Genomic DNA, 12,918 nt, shown 5'->3' with positions numbered 1-12,918 from the left:
AATAGTGAGATATCTTGCAGAGGGATGCAGCAGTCTCAAAATTGCAAAGCGTCTGAAGCGTGATCATCGAACAATCAAGCGTTTCATTCAAAATAGTCAACAGGGTCGCAAGAAGCGTGTGGAAAAACCAAGGCGCAAAATAACTGCCCATGAACTGAGAAAAGTCAAGCGTGCAGCTGCCAAGATGCCACTTGCCACCAGTTTGGCCATATTTCAGAGCTGCAACATCACTGGAGTGCCCAAAAGCACAAGGTGTGCAATACTCAGAGACATGGCCAAGGTAAGAAAGGCTGAAAGACGACCACCACTGAACAAGACACACAAGCTGAAACGTCAAGACTGGGCCAAGAAATATCTCAAGACTGAGTTTTCTAAGGTTTTATGGACTGATGAAATGAGAGCGAGTCTTGATGGGCCAGATGGATGGGCCCGCGGCTGGATTGGTAAAGGGCAGAGAGCTCCAGTCCGACTCAGACGCCAGCAAGGTGGAGGTGGAGTACTGGTTTGGGCTGGTATCATCAAAGATGAGCTTGTGGGGCCTTTTCGGGTTGAGGATGGAGTCAAGCTCAACTCCCAGTCCTACTGCCAGTTTCTGGAAGACACCTTCTTCAAGCAGTGGTACAGGAAGAAGTCTGCATCCTTCAAGAACAACATGATTTTCATGCAGGACAATGCTCCATCACACGCATCCAAGTACTCCACAGCGTGGCTGGCAAGAAAGGGTATAAAAGAAGAAAAACTAATGACATGGCCTCCTTGTTCACCTGATCTGAACCCCATTGAGAACCTGTGGTCCATCATCAACTGTGAGATTTACAAGGAGGGAAAACAGTACACCTCTCTGAACAGTGTCTGGGAGGCTGTGGTTGCTGCTGCACGCAATGTTGATGGTGAACAGATCAAAACACTGACAGAATCCATGGATGGCAGGTTTTGAGTGTCCTTGCAAAGAAAGGTGGCTATATTGGTCGCTGATTTGTTTTTGTTTTGTTTTTGAATGTCAGAAACGTATATTTGTGAATGTGGAGATGTTATATTGGTGTCACTGGTAAAAATAAATAATTGAAATGGGTATATATTTGTTTTTTGTTAAGTTGCCTAATAATTCTGCACAGTAATAGTCACCTGCACACACAGATATCCCCCTAAAATAGCTAAAACTAAAAACAAACTAAAAACTACTTCCAAAAACATTCAGCTTTGATGTTAATGAGTTTTTTGGGTTCATTTAGAACATGGTTGTTGTTCAATAATAAAATTATTCCTCAAAAATACAACTTGCCTAATAATTCTGCACTCCCTGAATATGTGACAGCAAGTGGAATCCTAATCTACCAATCAGTATTGGGAAAAAACTGGTCAAGAGAGAAAAAGTTCAAGAACTGCTCTTTAGACGCTCCCGGCTGAGCTATATCCACAGCAATAGCTACGCAAGTACCCTAATTATTCAATTCAACACTTACCTCTTGGATATCAGCTTTCACTCCTTATACCTTTGAGCTTTAGTATTCAGAACTCTGAAGTGGTGAGACAAGATACCCTAGCAACAACAAAGTCATGGCTTGAAGTCCACACTCCAGCCTGCATGACCAGACATTTGGTTAAATTAATTATTTTTTTCTTTCTCTAAAAATGAACTGAACATTTTTAATTGATGAACAAATATAAATCTGCAGAGCCTTGTTCTGTACTTTATTTCAGGGTCTTCTACATGGTTCAGGAGCTGGTGATGAGTTTTTACACTTTCAGCATTCATAACATTTAGCTTGTGACACTGTATTTACATAATTAATACGGAGAATTAGAGTTCATAGTCTGGTTGACACGTTGCTCATAAAGTCAGCGAGAAACCCTCGGATTGGCCGGTTTGGTGGGTGTAGTGGAGTCAGACGCCTGAAAAGAAAAATTAAAGAATTTAATTCAGATCATTTAATTCCTTTAAATGTATCCTTTCCTAACTTTGTCTCAGAAAACCGACACATCTCTGGTTGCTTTAGGAAGTCACTCTTTGGATGGCCCCAGTGCTGAACCATATCTGCAGGTTTACAAGTAGCACATGCCGCCATCCAGACGACACCTTTCTTACTCCAGCAAGACGATGCTAAATCAAATTCTAGTAATGAGTAAAGCTGTTAAACTGGCCTGTCTGTAGTCCAGAACCGTCAGCCACTAGAAGCATCTCAAACTCTATGAAATCAAAGTAGGACTATATGGAGCAACTGAAATACATCAGTGGAAAGATTTGCCTTTCAAAGGATTACAGGTGATCAGACATTTTTTAAACATAAACAAAATTTCTCAGTGTCATCGTTTCACACATTGGTTATGAATGTTATAAAATAAATGGATAAAATAAATAAAGGCTTTAAAATGTTTCTGAATCTTTACATCATGGCTGCTGTGTTGTAAGGTTTTAATAAAGTTAGTTTGTAGTCTTAATGAAAAGAAGGAAAGCTGGAGAGCCAGACGGAGAAACGTTGTTTCTGCTCACCTGTCTTGATGCTCTTCCTCGCCCTGAGAAAACGGTGGTCATTCCCTTTTGCGCGGGGACGTGTCGGAGGGAGCGGTTTTTGGATTCCTTCAGTTCAGAAAGGAGCTCGGGGCTGGACAGTGACAGACGAGCTGAACAAAGACAATAATTTTAGTTTTCATATGGGTCCAACCAAATCTCTAAAACACAAAATGCCACACCCAAGAGTGGAGCCTGTTTGTTTTACATCAGCACAATAAACCAGTAACAGCTCGTCAAAGTCTCTCAGAGATATGTTTTCTATTAATGGGTCCTCTCCACCAGGGCGAGCTAGTCACTTCACATAGGTTAGGACAGTACTTCCAGCCGGCTCACCTTGTCTGTCCTTGAAGCCAGGGGACGGCGAGGTGGATGAAGAACTGGAGGGGGAGGAGGAAGGAGTGAGGCTGAAGGGGGAGGCCACAGGGGAGGTGGTGGAGGAAACCCCGCTGGATTCACTGTCGTCGCTGTGAGGCTTAAATTTGTTCCGACACTCTGGAAAGACAAAGATAAGAAGACATTTGTGGCTGTTTGTGCTTGAGATTTGGGGTTTTGCAATTCTTCTGTGGTAGTTTGATACAGAAACCCAGGACCACCCGGGCCCCTCAGGGCCCTGTTTCAGGTTCTGTTCAGTTATCCATCAACACAAAATTGAGCCTTAGAAAAAGGTTACCTCTTAGAAACTCTGCTTGCAGCTCAGGACTTCTGAGAGACAGAGTAAAAGGAGGAGGAGGGGGAGAGGATGAAGAGGAGTTCAGCTGGGTTTGTTTCCCAGCTCTGATCGAGGTAGATGTTGATGCCGGTGATGATGATGATGATGATGATGATGGAGGAGGTGGTGCTGAAGAATTCATGATGAACACCTGCAGTGAGACAAGCTTTAGTGACGTTTTAATATATACATTTACTTATAAACAACATTTCACAGTTTTTCAATTTAACTAAATTTTGTTTATATAACATCACCTCAAGGTGCTTTATATTGTAGGGTAAAGACCCCAACAATAGCACAGTGGCACACTGAGAAAAAAACTCCCTTTTAACAGGAAGAAACCTCTGATAGAACCTGGCTTTTCTCAAATCTTTGACAAGAAACGACGGCCTGGATACCAATACACAATGTTCAGGTGAGGATGAGTCCAGGTGAGATTGTTTCTTGGGTTTTGAATTAAAAACATTTAGCACAGTGATGTGGGAAGCACACCTGCAGGGCTCGATGAAAGTTTCATTTTGCCTGTCAGATCAGTGATACTCAACAGGGTTTTGAAAACAATCCAGATTTAAAGAACAAGAAAAATCAGTAACAGAGTGAGCAGATGAAGGCACAGCATTTTTGCCAACATTTTATTTTACTTTATTTACCAAATAAATACAATTTATTTTTTAATAATAAAAGTAAGAAATGTTAGAGAATACCTGTTAAAGAACACGTGTAAGTATGAAAAAGCAGGAGATACCTGTCTGCTTATTTTTATTAAAAGGACATTAAGATTTCTTTTACTGAACAATATAATACTGATAAAATATGCAGACTCCCTTTTCTCATTCCTTCACATGATGCACTTTTCATTCGGTGGTTTGGACCTTCTAACTGCAGACGAGCTTCATTTATCCAAAAGAAATGACTCTTTGAATGCCTGTCTTTTCATTAAAATCTCTAACAAACATTTCTGCATCCAATACTGACTCTAACTTAACATTAAACAAATCCGATAAAGTTCAGTGGCATGCTGGATGATAATATGCTGACTGAATAACTGTTTAGGAAGGGTAAGCTCTGTATTAAAAGACAGACACAGACAAAAGTTGTGAAAACTCCATGACTTGGTTAATTACAATATAGCACAGATAATGTTTAGAGCTAGAAATAATCTATTTCCAATCAATATTCAAGAGAGATGGAGGCTACAATCTGAATGGGAATAAGGTTTTTAAAAGATTTTTAAATAAGATTTGTGTGTCTGTGTGTAGGGCTCAATTGTGGAATGGGTTAGGGGCTAATAGGGGGATAATGTTGACGCGCCCGCTGTTCAAAACATAAGTCAAAGTTCCAGATTAAAAACTTCTTTATTTGTTATCAAATCCTTAAAATCTGTAGAAAAACAGTGATCAAAATAAACATTCTAAGCTTGAGCGGTGAGCAAAAGTCAACTTCCCCCATCACCCACTCATTCACAAAAATTCCCTCGGGCTGTGAACAGGTGATATAGCAATCACTATTACTATTACCGACACCACATGACCCAAAGCTACGCCTATCCACAACAAGTTGTTTTCGATATAGATATGTCCAAAAAACACAGACTAACAAATAACGCAGTTCTTAAAGATGACGGCGAGTCCACCACCAACAAAGGAGCACTATTTTGGACAGAGCTCAGTCAGATGATTTAATTCCAAATTGTGCTGCCAAGTCTTTGTTACGAAGTCCAAATTCTCTTGACTGAAGACATCACTGAGAAGAATGAAATTAATAGAGCGAGCACTGGGGAGGGCCATCCTGATGGCAAACGTGTGTCAGCAATCTCACAAACCGAATCGACAGGTGCCCGTGCAGATGTCATACCATCATAATCCACAGATTACACAGGTTAAGGGTTGATGACCTGACAGAGCCTCCCACAGACCACCAGGACACAGAAAAACCACACAGATTTCTGAGTCTGACTACACCTTGCCTCCAAAGTTGTCTCAACTACTGTATGTTTCTTTGGACTGGGATTATCTCAGTCCCCAACCAGCAACAGATACAGGGGTTCAGCTTGGAGCATTCACCATGCACTTAGATCAGGTCAGTGGGCTGCAGCACTCCACAAAAACTCTTGAAGAATGGCTTGATGTGCAAAGACTTCTATGTGAGAGTCAAAGCTGCCTGATTTTAGTGCCACAGACTTTTTAGAAACCAATGAGAGACACTCTTCTTCTTCTTCTTCTTCTTCTTCTGGTTGCTCCCTTTAGGGATCATCATGGCGGATCTGCCTACCTCACTAACAGCCTTCCTTTACTACATCCATAAACCTCCTCTGAGGTCTTCCTCTTTTCCTTCTGCCGCTTTTGTCCAATATATCCACTCTCTATTCTGTCTTGTTTCTAATGACTTTTATTTCTCTCATCTCCAGGGCATACCTCCACCTACTACCTACCACTCCTGACTTCCTCATCTGTAGTGCTCCTTCTCAGCATGAAGCTATACTGCTGCTCAATAGTCACCTCTCTTCTTAAAATAACGGCTCTTTCCTACACTGCATGCTCCTATCCATGCTCTAAATCCTTCCCTACTCAGCTCAATCCTCCAATGGGTCCATAAGTTACAAACTGAACACCATGTTGTATTTGATAAGACCTGGAAGTGGAGACTGAGACCATAAACCCATTAGGAAAGTATTAACTGAGGTGAGAGATAAGTTGTGTAATAGGCTCATTTTCTCATAGACTTCCATACAATCGGACCCCAGATGTCGCCCCCATAGGGCATCAAGAAGATTGCAGGTTGAATGCACTTCAACAGTGGCTACATCAAAGACCTGCTGTTGGAGAATGTCGTTTTTAATTGATTACCTGAACAACAATATTTCTGCTGTGCAGTTAATTGTACTAGCAGACCATTCAAGAAGTCTGTGAATGAAATTCTTGGATTCTACTTGGACTCAGAACTAATGACCAGGTGTCTGTCTGTGTCTGTGTAATGCTCCTCACGCTATGGATGCAGTCCAGAAATCAGTCTTCTATATACAATCAATTATTTTCGTTCTAAAACAAAGTAAATCAAATACTTTAAAATACTGCAGTGGGAAATGTAAGATCAAACGAGCGGCTCTGGATACTTCCTGGAGCGACTGCCATTAAGTCATCAGGAGGTTCAAACAGCTGAGTAACCACAGGTAGAAGCGATCACACTGACCATGAAAACTTTCCCCCCAACTTTGATAAACCATAATATTCTCATACAGAAGTGTGTTAGTGTTTTCACCTCATATATAAACACTGGCCCTGCTATGATGTCACAGGTGAGGCCTTCAGTCACATGACTGACCTCTGAGCTGGACCTGCAAGCTCAGATTGAACATAGGATCAGTGACACAGGCATTAAATGTGGTCCCCCTCACCCCCAGCTGTGAATCTGTTCTTCCAGTTCTCCCAGTTTGTACTCACTGGCTGGTGTGAAGTTCCTCGGCTGGTCGCAGCGTTGTTGGTGGTGTGGCGACTGAGCGACAGTTTCCTGCATGCAGGGCAAAGTCTGCTCTGCTCCCTCCCTCCCTACACACACGTGCGCACACACACTGACACCTACACACACACGCAAGCCCGTTCAGCTATCTTAGTGAGGACATTGACATAATGCTTTTCCTAGCCCCTTACCCTAACCCTAACCATTAAAAATGAAATCCTAACCCTAACCCTTACCATCAAGTGATCTTTTGCTTTTAGCTGTACCAAGGTCGAGGCTGGTTCATAGAGGTGATCGAGCATTTGCAGTCGTAGCACCTAAGCTGTGGAATAATTTACCCCTACACATCAGACAGGCTCATACTGTCAATCTTTTTAAATCTCATCTTAAAACACATTTTTATTTACTGGCTTTTAATACGGCATGAGAGTTGTTTGTTAATTCATATTTGGTGTTTGCTTTTAATACTCTAAGTTGTTTTATTATGTATGTTGTATTCTTGTACAGCACTTTGGTCAACGCTCCTGTTGTAATTATTGTGCTATATAAATAATTAAACTATTAAACTACCATAAAGCTAACCATAACCTAATTGTAATCCTGACACTAAAACCACATTTTGAGCCTCAAAAAGGCCTTCAAATTTGTGAGGACCGGTGTGTGTGACTGTTGGCTCTCACAAGACAGCTAGACAGGAACAGACACACACACACACACACACACACACACACACACACACACACACACACACACACACACACACACAGACTGTAATAACAGAGAGAAAGAGAGAGAGAGAGAGAGTGTGTGTGTGTGAGGAAAACTTTGAAAGCACGCACACGCAAAAGTCCATATTAATTATTGACGTGCTTTTATGACAACGTTACCATGGAGTCCAGGTAGGAAAATAAGCCAGCTGGACTTTTACCCTCCTAACACACACCGAAGACAGAGTGACTAATGTTCAGACTTTACATTTAAATACTCTCTCTCTTTTTGTGTTACAGCAAATGTGTGTGTGTGTGTGTGTGTGTGACAGAGAGAGAAGGTGATTAGGTCTTAATGTGGTCCTGATTCCACCTGTTACGGTGGCCCTGAGAGGCCAAACGGACTGCAACTTCAGAAAACACTTGCAAAAAGAAAAATGCTGCAAAAGCAAAAACACCTGCAAAAGAAAAACACCTGCAAAAAGAAAAACACCTGCAAAAGAAAAACACCTGCAAAAAGAAAAATGCTGCAAAAACAAAAACACCTGCAAAAGAAAAACACCTGCAAAAGAAAAACACCTGCAAAAAGAAAAACACCTGCAAAAAGAAAAATGATGCAAAAACAAAAACACTTGCAAAAGAAAAACACCTGCAAAAACAAAAACACCTGCAAAAGAAAAACACCTGTAAAAAGAAAAACACTTGCAAAAAGAAAAATGCTGCAAAAACAAAAACACCTGCAAAAGAAAAACACCTGCAAAAAGAAAAACACCTGCAAAAAGAAAAATGCTGCAAAAACAAAAACACCTGCAAAAGAAAAACACCTGCAAAAACAAAAACCCCTGCAAAAGAAAAACACCTGCAAAAACAAAAACACCTGCAAAAGAAAAACACCTGCAAAAAGAAAAACCCCTGCAAAAGAAAAATGCTGCAAAAACAAAAACACCTGCAAAAGAAAAACACCTGCAAAAACAAAAACACCTGCAAAAGAAAAACACCTGCAAAAAGAAAAATGCTGCAAAAACAAAAACACCTGCAAAACAAAAACACCTGCAAAAACAAAAACCCCTGCAAAAGAAAAACACCTGCAAAAACAAAAACACCTGCAAAAGAAAAACACCTGCAAAAAGAAAAACACCTGCAAAAAGAAAATTGCTGCAAAAACAAAAACACTTGCAAAAGAAAAACACCTGCAAAAACAAAAACACCTGCAAAAGAAAAACACCTGTAAAAAGAAAAACACTTGCAAAAAGAAAAATGCTGCAAAAACAAAAACACCTGCAAAAGAAAAACACCTGCAAAAAGAAAAATGCTGCAAAAACAAAAACATCTGCAAAAGAAAAACACCTGCAAAAACAAAAACCCCTGCAAAAGAAAAACACCTGCAAAAACAAAAACACCTGCAAAAGAAAAACACCTGCAAAAAGAAAAACACTTGCAAAAACAAAAACACCTGCAAAAAGAAAAATGCTGCAAAAACAAAAACACCTGCAAAAGAAAAACACCTGCAAAAAGAAAATTGCTGCAAAAACAAAAACACCTGCCAAAGAAAAACACCTGCAAAAACAAAAACACTTGCAAAAACAAAAAAGTGTCCAGAGTGAGGACAGACTGAGGGACACACTGCCACTGGCATGCACAGATAGAGACGAGGTGGTGCTGAAGCACTTGCCCTTTTGCCCTCAGTCCAAAAAAGTGCCCTTTTGAAAGACGTGATTTTTTTTTTTTTTTTTAAAGCTGCGCGATTTAAAAAGGTGTGAAAATAATGGCTTGATTTGTGCCCCTTCTTCAAAGACACCCGAACCCTGTCGCTTTTTCACTGTCACCGTGTCACGTGAACACGCTTGCAGTTCATTTGTTGTGAGGCGTGTAGCAGCGGCATGACATAGGACTACTTGGAGTAGGCATAGTAGGCTAACTATAGCGACTGGGAACCACGGCGGACAACACGGCAGCTCTTTCCCTTCCCAACCAGTCAGGTAACCCATGAATCGAGTGAAATTATTCTGTTTGCCCTCTAAGACCAACCTGCAATTGTTTTGTTGTGAAGTAGCCTGTCAGAAACTGCACATGACAAACTTTGCCAGCTTGCCCCCTCCATCCATCCATATGTATAAACAAAAAAACGACACATTTAAAATGTAACCTAAACCATTTAGGCAACCCTACTCTCCATCAATTCCGACCTTTTTGCATACACTACTGAAAATATCACGTTATGCTATAGGCTACATGCCGTTAGGCAGAGGGCTCTTTTGAGCCCATTTTTCGTTACAAATTTTAGGATGATCTCACGGAAATCTGTGAATAAATACAAAGTTTTCAAACTGAAATCAGTGACGGGAAGACATCACACTTTTTAGAGATGGAACTGCAGAAAAACCTAAAACCTTGACATGATTATGAATAATGGAATTATGGACGTTTCTCCGTTTTTGTGGATTAGCCTTTCCATAACTAACGTCAACTACTGTCCTACTTTGGTAAGATTGAAATTAATGTCTTTGACTGTCTTTAGTAGGTGTCTCCTGTGAGAAAGTTAGAACACCGTCCAACTGTCTAAAGATGCAGTCTTTAGCCTAACTGGTTGTTACTGACTCAGCGATGCTCGCAGACATTTACGCACTGTGTTGTGACCTGATTGTGATAGAACAGTGACGTTGTTATTGGTAGTTTGAAGGGTACGGTGTTGGGGGTGGTGCATGTTAAAAGTTTTGAGAAGCACTGGTTAGACATGTTAATTTTTTTTGGTGTAACATATTGGCAACATTAACACATTAATTTGCTAAAGGAAAAATAGGCAGTTCCCGATTGCCTGTGAAAACGACCATTCTGCCCTGTTCTTGTAATGACCACAGTCAGTCTTATTCGTTCTCATACATTTTGGTCTATTTATTTACTAATTTCAGCAAGCATAATGCCTAGGAAAGAGATGCTGAGAAAGGAGAAAGAAAGGGATCTACAACAGGCAGCCCAGGGAAGCAGTTCTCTGCTCTCCTGGATGAAAGCAAAGGAAAATGAAGATGAAAGGTCAGAGTCAAGGGCAGAGTCAGGTTCTATTTTAATGTTTTAATGTAACCTGCTCCTTGCAGTTAATTCTATTGAAAAATCTTAAAAGCTGTTCACACTTAGTTTTTAATGAACTTAATCAGCAGGCATTGAGCTAACTATTATTTTGTACCTACGAAAGTTATTTCTATGTTACAAGACTTGCAGTATGGGTTATTATTAAAACTATCTGTTTAAGCTTATTATTATGATAAATAATAATACTATTATTATTATTATTGTTCCATTGTAGTCAGTCACAGCAGGGAAGCAGCTCTATGCCATCTACCAGCATAGCAGAAGAGGGAGATATAGAAACAGATGAAGCCGCGACCAATGCAGCAACAGGTTCAGTTAGGCCTACAGACACTGATGTAGTGCTCTCTGAAGACCACAATGAGGAAGAACAGATCGATCACATAATGTCAAAGTTAGCAGCTTTACAATACCCAACAGATCCAACACACATCCATACATTTAAAATAAAGCGCAATGACAGATACGTTTCAATGTGCTGCCATTTTGATGCTCCTTGATGACATCAGTGACAGTGACCCACCTAACCTGGCCCAAGGTGATGCTCAGATGTACAGAAATGCCATTACTTTTATGTTCATTCTCTGCATGGAAATCACCACACCAGTATTCGAAGTCACTGCTTTGGCATCAGATTCTCTGCAGGAAGAAGGGTTGGAGCATTCCACTGCCTACAAGGTAATTGATGGTGTGCTTCACACATTGCAAACCATGAGGTCTGAGGAGAAATTTGGAGAGATATTTAGATGTGCATCAAAGAAGGCAGAGAGTTTCAACATTCCAGTACCTACCATGGTGCCTGGTCAGGAGAGAAAGCGGAAAGTTCCAGTGCGTTTCCAACACAGCACCACAGTGTCTCAAGTAGGTGCTCAGGTTGAGTCAGTGGAGGCATATTTCAGGAGTGGTGTATATTTCACCTTTCTGGACATCATGACTGGGGAACTGAACAGGAGGTTCAAAGGGGACAATACTGGAAGCCCAACGGCCAGAATCATTCAGTCCTTCCAGCCCTTAACTGTGCATGCTAACTGGGTAGGCCCACCAAACCCAGAAGCCATTGAAGCTGTCCACATCCTCTGTGAATTCTATGGAGAAGATGAGGACCAGCTCAAAACAGAATTAAAGGTCTTCAACTCCAGCTTTAGTTCAAAAGACCTCAGAGAAATATTTCTGATACTGAGGGAAAACAATGGCCAGCTGATCTTTCCTGCCTTTGTCAAAATGATTCAGATCTACGCAACACTACCAGTGACAACTGCGACAGTTGAAAGATCCTTTTCAAAGCTAAAAATAATCAAAAATAAACTAAGAAGTTTTTTAAAGCTGCGCGATTTAAAAAGGTGTGAAAATAATGGCTTGATTTGTGCCCCTTCTTCAAAGACACCCGAACCCTGTCGCTTTTTCACTGTCACCGTGTCACGTGAACACGCTTGCAGTTCATTTGTTGTGAGGCGTGTAGCAGCGGCATGACATAGGACTACTTGGAGTAGGCATAGTAGGCTAACTATAGCGACTGGGAACCACGGCGGACAACACGGCAGCTCTTTCCCTTCCCAACCAGTCAGGTAACCCATGAATCGAGTGAAATTATTCTGTTTGCCCTCTAAGACCAACCTGCAATTGTTTTGTTGTGAAGTAGCCTGTTAGAAACTGCACATGACAAACTTTGCCAGCTTGCCCCCTCCATCCATCCATATGTATAAACAAAAAAACGACACATTTAAAATGTAACCTAAACCATTTAGGCAACCCTACTCTCCATCAATTCCGACCTTTTTGCATACACTACTGAAAATATCACGTTATGCTATAGGCTACATGCCGTTAGGCAGAGGGCTCTTTTGAGCCCATTTTTCGTTACTTTTCGATCCTTTTCAAAGCTAAAAATAATCAAAAATAAACTAAGAAGTTTGTGTGGAGAAGAAAGGTTGTCTGATCTCCTCTTGTTGGCCATTGAGAAAGATGTGGAGATCAATTACAACGAGGTCATCAACATCTACAAAGACATGGCACCAAGAAGGATGCTTCTTTAGAGCAGTACACTCCATTTAATGGACACTTGAGAATATGTATGTATATAGTTTAGAGTTGGATATAGATTTTATCTTTTTGTGGTGTGATTTTTGATTTTTAGAGAATGTTTTGAAATAAAAGTCAAATTGCATTTAACCTGTGCGATTTTTTTTATTATAAAAAGAAAAGGTTTTCCACATATGCAAAAAGTGCCCTTTTTTCCCCCTGGAGCACTTGCCCCCCAAAATGTCTGTGCACGCCACTGCACACTGCTGCACATCATCTGTGAGGCTTTGCACCCCTGATGATCCACCAGGATAAACTCAACAGTGTGTGAGGAAGAGGAGGAGGAAGAGCCATCAGCAGCTGACAGATGGAGAGAATAGACAGACTGTTCCCTGTTTGTGAAGGACTGCTAGGAAAGTTTATTAACATAA

General features: G+C 40.8%; 1 protein-coding gene across 3 annotated transcripts; it reads right to left on the bottom strand.

Annotated features, from left to right (window-relative positions):
• Positions 1 to 937: 937 nt before the first annotated feature.
• LOC146712823 (uncharacterized) lies at positions 938 to 6,745 on the bottom strand. Of its 3 annotated transcripts, XM_085452645.1 has the most exons (6): positions 6,662 to 6,745; positions 6,480 to 6,555; positions 3,183 to 3,372; positions 2,846 to 3,004; positions 2,492 to 2,622; positions 938 to 1,893 (listed from the first exon to the last, which is right to left on the bottom strand). In XM_085452645.1, exons 3-6 carry the CDS (start codon positions 3,361 to 3,363, stop codon positions 1,840 to 1,842), a joined length of 525 nt encoding a protein of 174 aa, XP_085308771.1. In that variant the 5' UTR covers positions 3,364 to 3,372; positions 6,480 to 6,555; positions 6,662 to 6,745; the 3' UTR covers positions 938 to 1,839. The 3 variants fall into 3 exon arrangements, with proteins under 3 accessions (XP_085308771.1, XP_085308770.1, XP_085308772.1); XM_085452644.1 differs by lacking the exon at positions 6,480 to 6,555; XM_085452646.1 differs by lacking the exon at positions 6,480 to 6,555 and having other exon boundaries at positions 6,616 to 6,675.
• Positions 6,746 to 12,918: the final 6,173 nt, after the last annotated feature.

This window comes from Copadichromis virginalis, linkage group LG3 (genome assembly GCF_057382275.1).
Source record: "Copadichromis virginalis isolate Kocher_CV1m ecotype Utaka linkage group LG3, C_Virginalis_male_GT1.1, whole genome shotgun sequence".
Lineage (NCBI taxonomy): Eukaryota > Metazoa > Chordata > Actinopteri > Cichliformes > Cichlidae > Copadichromis > Copadichromis virginalis.
The sequence above is the reverse complement of the archived record's forward strand: the minus strand, read 5'-3'. Positions and strand labels throughout refer to the sequence as shown.